General features: G+C 40.8%; 1 protein-coding gene across 1 annotated transcript; it reads left to right on the top strand.

Moving 5' to 3' along the window:
• The first annotated feature begins 2,242 nt into the window (after window positions 1-2,242).
• On the top strand, window positions 2,243-17,459 carry MCM6 (minichromosome maintenance complex component 6). The gene is made up of 17 exons (XM_074596063.1): window positions 2,243-2,433; window positions 3,111-3,257; window positions 3,796-3,906; window positions 4,399-4,648; window positions 5,326-5,491; window positions 5,578-5,723; window positions 6,614-6,764; window positions 7,438-7,579; window positions 8,574-8,715; window positions 8,858-8,965; window positions 9,564-9,719; window positions 10,766-10,894; window positions 11,991-12,152; window positions 13,277-13,412; window positions 13,682-13,849; window positions 15,126-15,265; window positions 15,894-17,459. The coding sequence occupies exons 1-17, from the start codon at window positions 2,324-2,326 to the stop codon at window positions 16,005-16,007; spliced, it is 2,478 nt and encodes an 825-aa protein (XP_074452164.1). The 5' UTR covers window positions 2,243-2,323; the 3' UTR covers window positions 16,008-17,459.
• Window positions 17,460-18,024: the final 565 nt, after the last annotated feature.

The raw sequence follows: 18,024 nt of genomic DNA, 5'->3' as shown, positions 1-18,024 counted from the left end.
TCCAGCTTGCTTCTGCAGTTTAACTAAAACATTTTCCTGTGAAACCCATCTGTGTTCCCTGAGCTCTCTGAATCTGCCCAGCAGGAAAGAGGGCTCGGGCTGTTCTTTTGGCAGCCAAGCACAGGACTGGTTCCCCATGGTGGCACACACCTGGTGGGGGTTAACACCACACAGCTGCGTGCTCCCTGCCATGGGGGTCAGGGAAGAGGAAAGGAAGAGTAAAAGCAGGAAAACTGTGCATCCACCCCAGGCCAGTCAGTCCCGGGTGCATTGGACACCCCTCCATGTGAGCACAAACTGTGGCCTGCAGTCTGCTGCCACGGGGGTGGAGGAGTATCATAGAACGGTTAGAGTTGGAAGGGACCTTAAAGATCATCTAGTTCCAACCCCCCTGCCACGGGCAGGGACACCTCCCACTAAAGCAGGTTGCTCAAAGCCCCATCCAGCCTGGCCTTGAACACCTCCAGGGATGGGGCAGCCACAACTTCCCTGGGCAGCCTGTTCCAGTGTCTCACCACCCTCACAGTAAAGGATTTCTTCCTAATATCTAATCTAAATCTCTCCTATTTCAGTTTAAAATCATTATGCCTTGTCTTATCACTACACTCCCTGATAAAGAGTCCCTCCTCATCTTTCCTGTAGGAAATAGAACACAGTATCCATCGTGGCGCACTGCTTTGTTGGAAGGGGTTGGATGCCAATTCATACTGGGGTTCCAATACATCTCATTTTTTTTTTTTGGTAGAGAGAAATTATCAAAAACCAGCAGAAATTATCTAGGGTGAGTTATTATTTCTTTTAAAATAAACAAGCCTCACAAACAACTTGCACTTGTGCACATTTTTGCTAGTATGATCTCGTAAAATAGAGTTTATTCACTGCAAGTTTTTTTAAAGTTATGAAGTTAGTTCTAATGTTTTCTTAATTTTCTTTAGAATTAAAAGAGCATGTAAGCATAGGATAAATTGTAAACAGTTGAGCAGTTTTTCTGCTACTTTGCCACCTCTTTAGCCCTTAGCCATCTTCAAAAGAAGAAAAAAAACCCCAACCCTCAAAAAGCTGTAATTATGTACCAAAGCACAATGATCTGCATTAAAATAATACCAACTTTCAAAAAAGACTAACCCAGCCAGAACGTCTGCTCTGACCTCTGCAGTGGAGTGAACCGTGCAGAGCTGAATCTTATTGCACCCAAAAAAACACCAAATTGCCTTTACCATTTTGCAATTAAGAGTGTGTTCACAATGTGGCAGGCATGCTGTAACACGAAATAAGGCTCCTGCAGGGAGCCTGTGATGCTAGCACTTTGTAAAGGGGCTCCGAACTGAAAGACTCAGCCCTTAGCTGCCTTAATTACAGCAAAATCACCAGTTTAGGCAGAGATTAATGACTTCGCAGGTGGCGGAGCGATTCTAAGCAATGCTTCATAGGTATTGAAACGGTTCCTGCTGGCAGGCATCGCATGCCACCAGCTGCTGTTCCGTAACAGCTGTCAGCCACGGCATCACTTCACAGGATCCCAGGATGGTCAGAGTTGGAAGGGACCTTCAGAGATCATCTAGCCCAACCCCCTGCCAGAGCAGGGTGGACAGGAACGCATCCAGGTGGGTTTTGAGCACCTCCAGAGGAGACTCCACCACCTCTCTGGGCAGCCTGTTCCAGTGCTCTGTCACCCTCAAAGTTTTTCCTCATGTTGAGATGGAATTTCCTGTGCTCCAGTTTGTGCCCGTTGCTCCTTGTCACGTCACTGGGCACAACTGAAAAGAGCCCCATTCTCTTCACACCAGCTCTTTAGATATTGATAAGCTTTGATGAAATTCCCTCTCAGTCTTCTCTTCCCCAGGCTGAACAGACGCAGGTCTCTCAGCCTTTCCTCATCAGAGAGGTGCTCCAGTCCCTTCATCATTTTTGTAGCCCGAGGTGACTGGGCAAACACCACCTCATGCCACCCTACCCGCAAACGCGCCGTTACCAACAGTGCCGGTCACAGGCCTGGCCCTCACCTGCCTCGGTTTACTCGCCCAAGGCGAGTCCCTCAAGGCCCGGAGGCCCGCACCTCCTGTCCACCAACCGCCTCGCGCGCCCCGCCCTCAGCCGCGCGCCTTTGGCGCGAAAACGCCGCTGAGGGAAGGGGGCGGGAGGGGGCAGCGGGGCGGGGCTCGGCGGGGCTCTGCAGGGTGCCGGCCGTCGATTGGCTGGCGGGGCGGGGCTCGGCGCGGCGGCGGGCGCCGATTGGCCAGTGCGGCGGCGCGGCGGCGCACGTGGTCTGCGTGGTGGCGCGAGCCGGGCTGGGGGCTGGGTCTGAGGTGGCAGCGGCGGCAGGATGGACCTGGCGGCGGCGGCGGGGGACGCGGTGGCGGCGCAGCAGCACCAGCAGCTCCGCGATGAAGTGGCGGAGAAGTGCCAGAAGCTGTTCCAGGACTTCTTAGAAGAGTGAGTGAGGAGGGGCCGGGCTGGGCGGGCAGGGCCGTCGGGAGGCGGCGGGGCCGCAGGCGCCTCACTGAGGGGGCCGCCATTTGGCGAGGGCGGGATCCTGTCAGGGCCCTGTCCCCCGGTCCCTCGTGTGTCGGTCAGGAAAGCTCTCCTGTCGCCTGGGCCCGGCGCTGCTCGGCCGTCAGGTGCGGACAGGTATGCTTGACTGGCAAAACCCTTCCTCGAGAGCTTTCGGCGGGACTTTTTTGGGTGCGCTTGGCCCCTTTTAACAAAGTTGGGGTTGAAAATCCCTTTCATGGCTTGATTGTTACATCTTAGTATGTCTGACTCCCTATGTTTTGCCCCTCTGGGGGACCCCGCAAGTAAGGAAACTGTTAATATCATCACAAAACAAACACAAAACACAAATCCGTTTTGCAAAAACCCATAAATAAAATTCCCACAAAACAAAACCCCTAAATAAAATTCCGTATGAAATGCATTGATATAACGGATGTAGCAAGGGGAGGGGGCGGAGGAAAAATGTTGTTGTAAAAGATGTTTGTCAGGCACTCTGGGATGCCATCTTTCTCTTGCACACTCCTTAACATCTGCAGTCCTCTTTCTCTCCTGAATTAAGAAGTATTCAATTGCAGCATGATATATAATCATGAAACGTTTTCCTGAATCATTTTCAGGTTCCAGAACAGTGATGGGGAGGTCAAATACTTGCGTGATGCTGAAGAACTGATTCGGCCAGAGCGGAACACGCTGATCGTAAGCTTTGCAGATTTGGAGCAGTTCAATCAGCAGCTCTCTACCACTATTCAGGAGGAATTTTACAGGTAAAGTGTAAACGTTACCTGAGAGCTGAGCAATGCTGCGGTTTCAGGCCCATAACATCTTATATGTAAAAAATGAGAGGTTTATCTGCTTAACAATTAAGTTTAAGAATTTTTATTTGTTTTTTCTGGATCAAAACTTATTTCTTAATGGATTCCTCTCTGGAAACCATTAGTTAACTAGGCAATTGCATTTATGGTAGATGGTCAGTATGGGAATATGGAATAAACTAGAACTTCTTGCTCTGAAAATACTTTATTGAGGCAGTGGCTTATTTTGAGGATCTACTTCTTAATATAAGGGTAAAACTTTCATAAAATGAGACTTTAAAAAGTCTGTTTTCAGACAATAAAGCAAATCACATTATTATGCAGTAATCGTGTGTTTAGCATATTTAGATTAGTTTTTGTATGTTCTTACATAATGTGGCAGTAAAAGCCAGAACCTGGAATTGTATTATACGAGCCTTTGATGTAGCCTAAAGCAACAAAGGCATTTTGATAGCTTCTATAAAGTTTGAACTTTTTTTCTGTATTTCAGGGTTTACCCTTACCTCTGCCGAGCAGTAAAGACTTTTGCTAAAGACCATGGAAATGTTCCTTCAAACAAGGACTTTTACGTTGCATTTCAAGATCTACCTACCAGACACAAGTAAGATGATTATTAATTCCAGAAACTTGTGCATTTTTAATACTAGCAAAAAAATGTCAAAGCATACTGAAAATGTTTTGGTTATATAGCATGAAATATACAGTTGACCAATACAGTTATGAAGAAGTTTCCTGATCTTGTGCAGGGTATTTCTTGAAACAGTTTTTCATTTGTGGATCATACTCGGATACTTACATTCATTGTATTCCACAAACAAATGTAACTTCTCTAATATAAAAAAGTGATTTAGAGTATGTTGCTTTTGAAGCACCAGTGAAGTAACTTTTGCATTGGTTTGATTTCTAGCATTAATCTAAGAGTTTATGTAAAATCATGAAATGAGAAAATATTCTTTGTTACTTTTGTCTGTTACAACTGTTCTTTAGTCACAGACTGAATGAAACTATGTTGCATCTTCAAACTTGGGTACTACCCTGGGCCTAAAAATGTCAACTCAAGAATTTAAACTCTATGAATTCCTGTTTTAAACAGAATTCGAGAACTGACATCAGCAAAAATTGGCTCACTGATGCGTATCAGTGGACAGGTGGTACGTACCCACCCAGTCCATCCTGAGCTTGTAAGTGGAACCTTCCTGTGCCTCGACTGCCAAACAGTGATTAAAGATGTGGAACAGCAGTTTAAATACACGCAGCCAAACATTTGCAGAAACCCAGTCTGTGCCAATAGGAGGAGATTCCTGCTGGACACAAACAAATCAAGATTTGTTGATTTCCAAAAGGTACAGTGGTGAGGTTGGGGAGGAGGACGAACAGTGGTGTTCTTGTGGTAGTTGAAAGGTGTTGTTTGTACTGCTACACATTTTGGTTCTGTCAACATCAAGAAAAGACCTCAAGAAAAGGCATGCTAGTTTCTGGAAATAGTTTCTTTCTGTCTGTGGAAGGCTTATGTTTAAGCATGGGAAATGATGAATAGTATCGAAGCAGTTTTGTTGCATGACATTTATTGTCTAAGTAAGCCACTGAAAAGCCACATATTCAAGGCATTGTCAGTCTTCTGTCACAGGTACATCATGTGTAGTTTTTTTATATGAGTATGAAAAGCAGTGTCTTTAGTATCTGCAATGTTTTGCTCTTCCAGATTGATTTACTCTGCCAAATCCTCAGCACATTACTTCCCGCAATAATATTTAGCGTCAGTCACATTAACTGGACTCTTCAAGTTGCTTTTCCTAGCCCTCAGAATTGCCATTGTGGCCACTGTGCATCCTCTTCTTAAATACTGATTAGTGAAGGGCTTTTTTACTTGCTTGTCTTACTGTAAGATAAGTTTCATGATTGATACGCATGACAGAAAGCAAATGCCCCTTACTTACTGTATTTATTAGCAGCTTAGCTTTTGAAGCAGTTTCAAATTTGGTGACATCCGTGAGATGCTTAATATTCTCTCCCTCCCCAGGTTCGCATTCAGGAGACGCAGGCTGAGCTGCCGCGTGGTAGCATTCCTCGCAGCGTGGAAGTGATCTTGCGTGCAGAAGCAGTGGAGTCTGCTCAGGCAGGTGACAAATGTGACTTCACAGGGTCACTGATTGTCGTGCCTGATGTGTCCCAGCTCTCAACACCAGGTTTGTTGCTCCCGCTCATGACCTAGATGATGTGTCCCTCCTGCTTGTGCTGGGAACTGCTGTTCTGACTCTCACTCTAACGGCAGGGGTGCGCGCAGAAACTGGCTCCCGGGTGAGTGGGACGGAGGGCTATGAAACAGAAGGCATCCGAGGACTTCGGGCCCTTGGAGTCAGAGAGCTGTCATATAAGCTAGTCTTTCTAGCTTGTTACGTTGCACCAACAAATCCACGGGTGAGTTTGGATAGAAAGTAGATTTAAAGGTATTGATGATTTCTGCTCTGTATGGTTTATCTTGCATTAGGGAGCAGGAATTTAAAGCTTTAAATATGTATGTGTACCACCTTCCTGTGCATTTGACTGTCTTTATATTCTGTTTGAATTTATATAGCAAGTTTTTTTTCTTGTCTTTATTGCTCCTAGCAGTTTTCACGGGTGTGATTACCAATGTTATCAATTTATTCTAAAGAGCTAAATGGTCCATTTATTTCCATTCAGCTTTCATCCATTTCTGCAGCATTTCCTTTTCCTCCACGAAATCCTATTGCTTCATTTTGTCACCAGGAAAACAACAATCCTTGTTCCCGCTGATTTATCGCGTAACATCTTGGGATGTTATTACAACATAATATGTAATACTGACTATGGCTGGGTTTTAGTATGGTATGATATTTTAATCTATAATTCTGCTACCAGCTTCACCATCACATAGAATAAAAATAGTATATGTTATTTTCTAGGTGTAGGGGTTTCCTGCCTCATTCCAGAGTAGTGAAAGACCTTATAAATTCCAGTTAATGAAGAATGCTTACAAAGGCAAATTTTAGCCAAAGGAAGCCATAGCAGTTTACTCTCTTTTTAATCTCTGGACAAGCGTCTCTCCTGTGTTTTTCTCACTAGCTGAAGTTATACTCCATTTATTTTGTCCGCTAGGAAATTGTCTTTTGTTTTTAAAGGTATAAGGTGATGAGCTTCCTTAGCCCAAGGTCAGCTTTTCTGAATGTGTTCCACCCATTCAGCTTACAGAGCAAGTTTGTCTAACCTCCTGTCTGCAGTACTTGCATTCAGTACTGACCATGTTATGACTTTTATGACTTTTATTTCTTTTTATTTCCTTTGTTTAGTTTGGTGGAAAAGAGCTCCGAGATGAAGAACAGACTGCAGAAAGCATTAAAAACCAAATGTCTGTGAAAGAGTGGGAAAAGGTGTTTGAAATGAGCCAAGATAAGAACCTTTACCATAATCTGTGCACCAGCCTGTTCCCCACTATCCATGGTAAGAGTCCAATTGTTGCCTTAGGGAAGATTTCACTTGTGAAAATATTTATTCGTTTTGCTGTCTGTGTAGTGCCATTTTGGGAAAGCTTGAAAGCCCTGTGCCAACTACCACAAACTCTCCCCTCCAGTACTGGTTATGCTGGAAAAGAAGAATGTGTTTCCTGCAATAATTCCTGTGTTTAACCATTAAGGCCTGCAAGACTAGGCAAAATGGTTGGTTTTGCTACTGCATGATCTACTACTAAACCCTACAGTTGACAGTTGGATATAAGCTTTATTTTTTATGGGCGTTTTTCAAAAGATTTAAGGGTTCCAAACATTTGTGTGCTCTTGTGCATGTATGCGTGCATGTATATGTTTGCAGTTGTTTCTGGCTCAGCACTAGTTTGAGGACTTAAGTTGGTTATGTCTGAAAAGTTTGATCAGACGAATTTGGTCCATATTCTGAGCCACTGTAGCATAAAGGAATTACACTGCTTTCTGAGTCATTCTTCCCTGAATCTGTATCAAGCATATAAATGCAGTTTTAGTGGATGTTTAGCAAATAGGTAAATTCTGAGCAGATGTGCCCAGACGCTGTAAAACTTTAATGGGCTGAAGTTTTTTTTTTTTAAATAAGAAAAATGTGATGGTTTCTTTAGATTTTTAGTTGAGTGCCTTTTCTGGGGCAGGTAATGACGAAGTGAAACGTGGGGTCCTGCTGATGCTTTTTGGAGGAGTTCCTAAGACCACTTCAGAAGGCACTTCATTGCGTGGGGACATCAATGTCTGTGTTGTTGGTGATCCAAGTACAGCCAAGAGTCAATTTCTAAAGTAAGCATCTCATTAAAATTCAGTATTTAAATATTGTCCAGTGTGACTAGAGCTATAAATGTGTACTGAGCCTTTTCTATGTTAAACAGAGGAAAGAGAAGTAAAATATTTGACAACATTTTCCAGGAATTATTTGGATGTGGTTGAATCACTTGAATAGGGCTGAAGTAAACTCAACCAGTCCCTGTGGTAATAACAAAGAATTAATTAAGACTTGGGGTTTTTTTGTTCCTTAGGCAGTTATGGATGTATGGTATTCCAAAGATTTTTCAGAAGACGTTGAATATTAAAAATACAAAAATTATTGCATATCTTAAAATATCCAAGACAGATGAAATATTTTTTTTTTCTTTTTTATTTTTAGCTTAATCTAAATTAATAGGTCCTAGCACTTTGGACAAACAGGCAGCTATTAACCCTGAAAAATAATTATGAAATAATTATGATTTATGCTATAATGCTTTTTTATTTGAAATTCTATTTAATATGGTTTTATCTCATTATGTTGCTCATGTACCTCTGCGTTGTTCTCTGTGCAGCTGAGGTCCTTGCAGCATATACTGCAACTCAGAAATGTAGAGGCACCACAAAAGCTGCCTTGGGCTGCCTGTGGTCAGTCTTGCTGCTTCCTGCTATGAAGCCATTTGTTCCCTTGTGCTGACATTTACCTGACCCGCAAGGAGCTGTGTTAGCTTGTGAAATCAGCAGAAAACTTGTGGGAGGAGGTCTGGATTGTTTTTCTGCTGGTGTAAGCACAGGTGAATAACAGACATGTGATAGACTGCAGTTAGATAAGGATTATTTTCAAAGGCTTGCTCCGACATCATTGTAGGTGGGAGGGCCTACCTAAATATTGCTTCCTGAAGTAAGGAGCAAGCCCTGGCCTGAGAGGTTGAAAGCAACACTGCATGACAGCTACCTCATTTCTGCAGGATTTAATCTGACTTTTTGAAGTTTGTGCAACACAATTCCTCACTGTTATTTCTCTCCATAGGCATGTGGATGAGTTCAGTCCTCGTGCAGTATACACCAGCGGAAAAGCCTCCAGTGCTGCTGGTCTAACAGCGGCTGTTGTAAAAGATGAAGAGTCTCATGAATTTGTCATTGAAGCTGGAGCCCTGATGCTGGCAGATAATGTGAGTCCAGGAACTAGAGAGGTTCCTGCATCCTGGAATGGTCTTGATGGTTGACCAAGAGCCCCAAATAGTCTTAATGATGCTTTTTTTCCAAAAGTGATTGAATTTGGGTAGCTTACTATTTTTTGCTCTTCCTCTGCAGGGGGTTTGTTGCATTGATGAATTTGACAAAATGGATGTGCGGGATCAAGTAGCCATTCATGAAGCAATGGAGCAGCAGACTATATCCATTACTAAAGCAGGAGTAAAGGTAGCTGCTGCTATTCCTCTGTTGTGTGGTCTGTATGATTGCCCGACAGTTTGTTGCATGTACTGCTGTAGCATCATCTGTCAGGTTTTCGTGTCAGCTCTGCAGCTGACTCACTGTGGCAGGAGAGAGAACACTTACCTAAAAAGTTTTTGTGCCACATACTCAGAAAGAACCAGAAATGTTACTGAAATGAAGAAAAGAGATAGTAGCAGGCAGGAAACAGAAAATGGGAAAATCCTAATCTTGAAGTAACCCCAAAAGAAGATACAGATTTATGTGTATTTGTAGAAGTAAAGTGTATATTTGTGCTGTTAAAAACAGGGTGTACTGAAAAGCAGTTTTAAGGGCTTGTTTCAGTATTGTTGTCAAGAGAGTGGCAATGTTAAAATATTGATTCATCAAACTGTGTTTTGGGGCAGAGATCTGTTGAGAAAGGGCTGGTTAGAAGAGTTTAGGTTCTTGAGGAGTGATTGCTGTAATACCTCCATTGAAACTTCATCTAAAAGATGTTACGCTGGACCCATTTGAATTGCAATGAGTTGATTTAGCAAGAGCTCACAGATGTCATTCTTTTTTTTTAATTTATTTTCATTGTCAGGCTACCCTGAATGCCAGGACCTCCATTTTGGCTGCGGCAAACCCAGTTGGTGGGCGCTACGACAGATCCAAGTCACTGAAACAGAATATAAACCTGTCAGCTCCCATCATGTCTCGCTTTGATCTCTTCTTCATCCTTGTGGATGAATGTAATGAGGTAATTCTAAGGAATTGTAGAAAAATTTATGTCAGAAAAGACCTCTGGAGGTCTCTACTCTAACCTCCTGTTCAAAGCAGATCTTTGAGAACAGGTTGCCAAGACCTTGACCTGGTGAGTTTTTTATATCTCCAAGCATGGAGATTCTGCAGCCTCTAGGCCCTACTGACAACTCTCATGTGTTTAAAAAATAATAATAACTTTTATATCTAACCAGAATTTCTCATGGTTCAGTTTATGTTGATTGCCTGTTGTCAATCTGTACTTCTAAGAACGATCTGGCTACATCGCATCTATACTTGCCAATGAGGCAGGTGCTTTCTTTTCTACAGACAACAGACCCATCTCTTTCAGCCTCTCCTCATACATCATGTGCTCCTGCCCTCTGACCGTCTTGGTGGCCTTCTGAAAATTTAGATGAAGCTGATTTCATGAGAGTGTCTTGCTTCTTCTTTTCTTCCCTGTCTGCAAAGTTAAAAGCTGGCAGTACAAATTTGAACATACTCTGCTGAACACAAGGATACTGCCTTTTCATCTTGTAGTGATTTGACCTACACACTTAAAAACATCAGTCATTTTTACAAATCACTGGTCACTAAGGCTAAGAGTGCTACCACCTGCCTATGTGGTGTTTGCCTTGGGAACGCATGAGATACAGAGATTAATGTTGGTTCAGTGCTATTCTCTCCACTGTTTTGCTCAAAGTGATTATTCTATTTGAGAAGGGACTGATGAAAGAGACAGTGTAGGCTGAAAAGGAAGAAAGCAGTTCCCACGCTGCAAAGTGCTGCTTTCTGCCTGTTCTGTGGCTAAGTTGTAACCCAGGAGAGTTCCAAGAGGTTATAAATCCTAAAACTGCCTTTTATCCCTTCTCTGCTGTGTTTCCTTGTATTAAAAACCTCCAGGGCATTCTCCTGGGTCTTCTGGCATAGAGTCTGGCTTCTGGAGTACAAGCAAGGGAAGGCAATGGGAAAGAAGAATATAGCTGTTGTTTTGATATTTGGCTGATGTTGTGAAAATGATCTGACAGAGCAATAATATCCCAGGTTACAGATTACGCCATTGCCAGACGCATAGTGGATCTGCATTCCAGAGTGGAAGAATCTGTTGATCGTGTCTATTCATTAGATGATATTAGAAGGTATCTGCTATTTGCAAGACAGTTTAAACCAAAGGTAATTCTACTTTCTTGTATAAGTTGTTCTGTATGAGGTGGTCCAAAGGAACAGTCACTCTGTATCACGCTTTTTTACAGCAAATGCAAAGACACTTAGTGTAGTGTTCTTTCAAGACTAGGAAAGGAGCCATAAACTCTGTTTTCATCTAGAAACATAGCATATTTTGGAGCCATGTACTCTTTTTTTTTGGACTCGTGAAACCCAGCAAGCCCAGCTAAGACTATGTTAGAATCAGTAGTCTTAACCGCTTTCGTGGCAGTTCTTAAACACTGTCTAGAACAACTGAGGGGTCATTTCATAGCTTTCTCATACCTCAAGGGCATGGGTTATTCAACACAGCTGCTGCAGAGATTCTTGTATTTTATTGACTTCCTGCTTAATCAAACAGTTTGTTTGGCCTTATTTTAAAAGGGTATTGTTCCTCAATATTTCTTTGCTTTTTTTTTGTGGTGAAATACAGAACATGGGAAACTGCTCTAAGTACAAATTTTTGTGGTCTATCCAAATAGCAGTTTGTATGGGCTGTGTGTTAGATTTTTGAGAAGTTCATCTAATGTAGTTCTTTTTAAAAGGAAGGAGAGGACACCCTCTCTTACAGAGTTTTGAAAATTCCCATTTAATTTCCATGTTGTGGGGTATTTATTTTCCAGTTGGATCTGTGTATGTGCAGATAGACTCAGGTTAAAAAGCATATGCACAAAGCTGTAGTTGGTGTTAGTATGTTGAGTGTATGCTTGTGTGTGGTTTTGCATGCAGAATAAAAGGTAAATAAACATAGAACAAACTAGTAGGGACAGACATGAAGCAAGTTTGTGGAACAGAAAAATAGAAATGATCAAAAATCTGCTCTAAAAATAATTGACGTGTGAAAGTACTTATTGTAATATCATTGTTGCTGTAATCATTTTTACAATATAATTTTAACATAATATGATTGTCATTATTTTTATGTATAGTGTGTGCATAGCTCAGAATATGTCAGAGAAAAGCAGTGGCTAGTACAGAAAAGTCTGGGAACTGCCAATCTGATGCAAGAAGCATAAACTTTAATACCTTTACATGGCAAACTGTCATACTGTCTTATGTCACAAAGATATCTAAGGAGTCTGAGGACTTCATAGTGGAGCAGTATAAACGACTACGGCAGCGTGATGGCACTGGAGTGACAAAGTCGTCCTGGAGAATCACAGTGCGACAGTTGGAAAGCATGATTCGGCTGTCTGAAGCTATGGCCCGTATGCACTGCTGTGATGAGGTATCAGGTTTTTTGATGAAAGTTTGTATAAATGTTTGTAAAAATGTTGTGGGAGGTCTGGCTTTGCTATTTGACTATGGTATTGTATGTATCGAAATCCTGTGGGTGAGGAGGAGAGCTTGCATCATGTTTTCACTTGCAGTGTGGTCATACTTGGTCTGAATTTGTATGCCAGAAATCCTGTTTTTAAGGTATGTCTTGTGACACTGAGATCAGATGGTCCAAACTGAGAACATCCATGTTTTTGCATTACAGTTGTATCAGCACTCTCAGCCTGTTACCTGTCAAATCATGACAAATAGGAAGGACAATCATCTACTAGTATTAGCGAGGGCTGTTGACAGTGTCTCTCTCCTAACCTTGTGCAGTTTGTAATCTCTCTCAGCTCTCTTCCACCTGCAATCTAAAAAGCCAAAGTTCATCAAAGTATCTGACCCTCCCTAAGACTACTTGTATTTGTGATCTGAGCTACTCCTCACGTCAGCCAGTGTTGACACTTATGTTGTGTTATGGCTATTAACTGCAGTATGACTATTATCCATCTAGTCCCTGCTTCAAAACTCAGCAGGTTTTTTGAAATGTTGATTAGGGGTTACGTGACACATGCAGTGATAGAAACTTGCTCACTGGTTGTGTAAGAAGGACACCCCTTGGGTTCTTCTTAATTAAATTCAGCTTATAAAGAAACAAATAGCTTTTAGCTTATGGCTCAGCTAGAGATGATTTTCCCAGTTTTTGCTTTTCAATTCCAGAAGAGAGACTTACTAATTACAATTAATTATGGTGCAGACCCATTTCTTTCATGTTTCTTGCTCCACTGATCTTTCTTCAAAATGTTCTCGGCTTTAGTAAAAATTTTATTAACTCCACATGATCGCTAAAGCCTGAAAGATTCATCAGGCTGCTTATTCCCTCGGTAACCTTGTGTCAACTCAGAGTACTTATAGTGGGATATAATTTGACTTGCAGCATCTTTAGTGCTTAGGATTAATCAGGTGAGACGGGTAGAAAGACCCTTTGTCAACAGGGGTGAATTTCTGGAGCTACTGGGGGGAAAAAAAAGCTTCTAACGTTAGAAGAGCCACCATGCTTATTTAATACGTGTTTTTTGAAACATTCCCCAGGTTCACCCGAAACATGTGAAGGAAGCTTTCAGGCTTTTAAATAAGTCCATCATTAGAGTTGAGACTCCTGACATCAATTTAGACCAAGATGATGAACAGCAAATAGAGGATCAAGAGGACCAAGATGGAGTCAATGGTAAATTACTTGTAGAGAATTTTTTCAAAGAGGAGAGTACTTCCATGCCTTACAGCTTACCTTGTTTGAGTATATGCGTCTCTCTTGTTTCTCAACTACTTCTCATGTAGTAAGGTCTAGGAATCCTGACTCCTATTCTTAACTCTCTTAGTTCTTCAGCCTCCTTGTGGGTATGCTCACCCGTTCAGTCAATGCAACTTTTCAGTGTCTCAGAGAATTAAACAGTTAAAAGATGTTGTAGATTTAAACCTGGACATGTGTCCAAACAGGTGAGGCAGAAGCTCCCGCTGGGGTCAATGGTCTTGTGAATGGGATCAATGGCCATTCTGAGGACATGAACAAGGATGCTGCACCCAAAGCTTCTCTTAGACTGGGCTTCTCTGAGTATCGACGAATTTCTAATCTCCTGGTGCTGCATCTCAGGAAAGCAGAAGAAGGTAAGAATTTGTTTATTAAAAAGACAGTAGACCCTGAGTTGCCTTGCCATGTGTGCATGGGCTCTTTACTAAAACAAATTCATCAGAAGCTCAGAAGGGAATTTTTTAGCTGTGAAGAAAGCTGTATCTTTCAGACACTTTAGAGAAAGCACTTGAGCATGTCATGTATCAAAAAGTTAGGATAGAAGGTTGTGATCACAGATCTTTGAACAACGGTTGCCACTTCCTCCTGTGCATTTTTCAGTGTAATTTGGTAAACATTAAACATTACTGTGAGTAAAATCTTTGCTGCTTAGCACCCTGAAGTACTTTAGACATGTTAACAGAGTAGCCTCTGCAGAGGCTTACAAACTTAACTGCCCTGAGTGAACTAATCCCACTGTGCTGAGGTTCAGCACAGGTAGCTGCATCGGTTCAGGGAGCAACTGTTTCTACATCTTAGGCTGCTGCACATGGGATTTTCACTCCTGCTGAGACACCAAGCTTGTTAGGTCAGGTGTGACCCTGTACACATGTGGCCGTACTACATCTGATGATACAAATATGGCTTCTTGGACTTTCTAGCTCTGGTATTTTAGTTATTTGTCAAAACCTGGTAAATCAAGGAGCATGTCAACAGAGCAGATCCAGAAAAGGATTTGTCGCATATGCTGGTTAACCTAGCTAGAATAGTCGGCAGCAATGAAAACTAGCAAGAGCTTTAATGCATGCCAGCAACCACAGCCTAAAGTATATACTTAACCAGTATGTGCCAAATGGCTGCATCTTCTCTTGGGGAGAGGAAATGTTTCAGTTGCAATGAGGCCGTTCCGGTGATGAAATGCAGCAGATGTCTGAAAGCATATAACAATATTACAAAGCCTTTGGATAAGTGCAGAAAATACAGTATCTGTTCAAAATACTGAGTATTTGTAGAAGGATGACCTCTTCAGCATTGGATGACGGTTTTCTTTTGCCCATAGAGGAAGGTTCCACAACTCCTTACAACTGCTTTTTCTCGAAGCTGAAGGCAGTTGCTAGACTGCTCATTTTAAGTTGTAAGCCACATGGATGCATAGAAATGAAAGCTTCAACTCTTAATCTAGATGTCTACAATTAAGCTGTGATACAACAGCCTCCTGTATAAAACATACTGATTTAAGAAACAGACAAAAGTCTGATGGGCTATTGCATGTTTCTCTCTTCAGCATTGTAAATGTTACCATAGAAATCCTTTTCTCTTATGGTTTTAATGGTATCTTCCTGCTGCTGTTTATGCAAATAATTTTCTTTGCAGAAGAGGACGATTCATCAATAAAGAAGAGTGAACTTATTAATTGGTATCTAAAGGAAATTGAATCTGAAATAGAATCTGAAGAAGAACTAATAAATAAAAAGAAGATCATAGAGAGAGTCATTCACCGACTCACGCATTATGTATGTATAGAGATGTGTGGATAGTGAAAAAGGGTTTTAACTTATATAGTGCAATGATTCGTTTTTAATAGAATACATTGCTAATTTGAGAAATGTGTTTTGTGCTTCCATATCATTGACTGATGCAGTATAAGTGCCTTCTTTGTTTAATATCTGTTAAAAAATAGTTATAGAGAAAACACTGAAATAAATTAGAGATGTGTGTAAGTAAAAGTTTGAAGTGCCATATTATGTCCCTATAAAAGTGTAAGTGCTATTTTTCTGTAGTTCTGTGGTGTTAGTTATACATTAAGATACAGAAATGCAAACAACCCTTTATCCAATAGATAAAGTCACAGGGGCACTAGGGCATTTTGGAGGAAAAAATATGAAAGTATAAAATATTTCTAATTTTTAAAGGCACAAAACGAATAGATTGAAGTGTTCCCGGAAAACATACAACACATAAGAGATTTCCACTGAACATGTTTGTTATGATTAGGAACCTGTTAAAGAGGGAGTTCACAATTAAAAGGGTTAAGTAATTCATCAATAAGAGATGCTACCAGTTTAAAAAGGAGATGCCTTTCAAAAAATACAAACAAACCTTTATGATTCCTGTTTGAATACAAATATTTGTCTGTTGCAGGACCACATTCTGATAGAACTGTCCCAGTCAGGACTGAGAGGATCCAGAGAAGAGGAGACTTTTGATGAAGATCCATACCTGGTTGTCAACCCAAACTATCTGCTGGAAGACTAAGGGCTGAGGACTGGATTGTAGAGCTGACTTGTCATATGTTGGAAAATGCATTCTTTTCTGCATTCTTGCAATGGTTGCTGCATAGCTAACATCCTAAATTCATATGAACACTTTACTGTGGAATGCGCCTATGTGCGGTTAGTAATATATGAGCTTACACTGAGCTTACCTTGAAAGTTTTTAAAGAAAAGACACACTTATATATTAGTTTCGTTATTAATTCTGGGTTTCACTGCCATGATCCAGATGCAGAGGAGAATAATTCAATATCTGTTTTCAGCCTCAAGCTGTGTAGATGCTTCTGTTTTAAATGAGAGGAGTTTTGCATTATTGCTCTATTGTATTTAGTAAACTTTTTATGCTATAGGTTTTTACTGCTTTTCTTATTACCATAAATAAAAGATGATTAAATGTCTGGATATCTCTGGGGGTGGATTTGTTGTCACTCCTATGTGGGATTGCTGTTTTCTATGCCTATGCTTCGAGGCTGAAAAAGTAGTGATCTAAATGCTTAATGTCTTAAGAAAGATTAAATTTCCTGGATGGCAGATGCTGTTTTTTAAGAAGTTTTTTTAAACTTCCAGTAATGGGTAGTGAGAAACTCTTGATTGCTTCTCTTTCTTTTTAGATGGACTAAAGATGTGTATGCTCCTGTTGCATACGTAAAATAGATAATTGAAAATAGCCAAGCCCAAAGCAAGGCTTTAAGTCAGGAGGTCAGAAAGCCCCATCTTGATGAATGTCTTGACTTGTAAGTGAATTGAAAACTGCCATAATTTGTGAGGGACTTTTAAGACTGTATTTGTAAACTTGTTTGTAGATTCATCTATACAAAAGTTTTACTGAAGTTTCTCTTGTTCTCATTTATTTGCTGTATTCTATGGGATTATTAAATAATCTATTAAGATTTAAAAATACGTGAATACTTGTCGTGTCAACCTGATACCAGCACCTAAGAAACAGTTGTAAGATCATGAAAGATACAAAAGATATATATTTTAAGTGTAAATAATGTGAAATAACTGTTTCTGAAGCAGGTCCAGAAATGGAGCTGGTTTGTAAGACAGTCGCCTTTTTTCTGTTAGTGTCCCCCAGCTTTGGAAAGATATACCTCAGTCTAATGAAGCATATCATTAACGATAACAGTTATATTTATGGAATGGAAGGAATCATAAATATTTTTCACCAACAGCACTACCTTCTCACTTGGCACAAACTCTGGCTGCAGTAACTTGTCTCTGCTAATTTCTTTCATAAACTGCAGCTGGTAAATGCTGCATTTCGTTATGAATTGCCACCCGCTTACAACAGCAGTTTCATTTTATTCTATATTGATCGTAATTTATTTTCAAAATAAGAACAGGAAGGTGTTTATACTTCATTCTCTGTTTCCCCCTCTTCTCCCCCCCCCGATCTTTGTTTGATAATAAATATATTTCACATGGAGAAAGTTAAGTAGTTTTTCTGCTTCTCCTTCTATATATGCTTCTTTGAGTTGACACTGCTCTACTGAAAAATAAGCAGCAGATGGTGCTGTAAAATTCCTATTCAAACTTGTTATTCAAACATTGGGGGGGAAAAAAACCTGGGGTACTTACTTAGACATTCAAAACAGCAAGCACAATGTTTCAGCAAGCTTTTCAAGGCTTCCTGAAAAAAAAAAAAAAAGAACCACCTGGGAATCAGATAGGGTCAAAGTACATAAATTACAATCCCTGTAATAAGCTATAACATTGGCTACTTGAGTAACAGCAGAAGTTGAGAGATATTTTCTACCGTAACTTAAAGATAGTATTTCTTGACAGAGCAGTAGGTTGCCCAGCTGATTCCAGGTATGCTTTAGACAAAAAGCTGGTTCTGAAAGGAAATAAAGTGGGAGATGGAACTGGCTTTTTAATGTAGTTATGTAGAATTTTGTGTTTAGTTGATTTAAATATGTTCTGTATTTAGGCAGCACAGACAGGAGACTCTGCAAAATGTTCTCAGTTCTACAGTTGTGCTGTATTTGAATGTAGAA

This window comes from Larus michahellis, chromosome 7 (assembly GCF_964199755.1).
Source record: "Larus michahellis chromosome 7, bLarMic1.1, whole genome shotgun sequence".
Lineage (NCBI taxonomy): Eukaryota > Metazoa > Chordata > Aves > Charadriiformes > Laridae > Larus > Larus michahellis.
The sequence above is the reverse complement of the archived record's forward strand: the minus strand, read 5'-3'. Positions and strand labels throughout refer to the sequence as shown.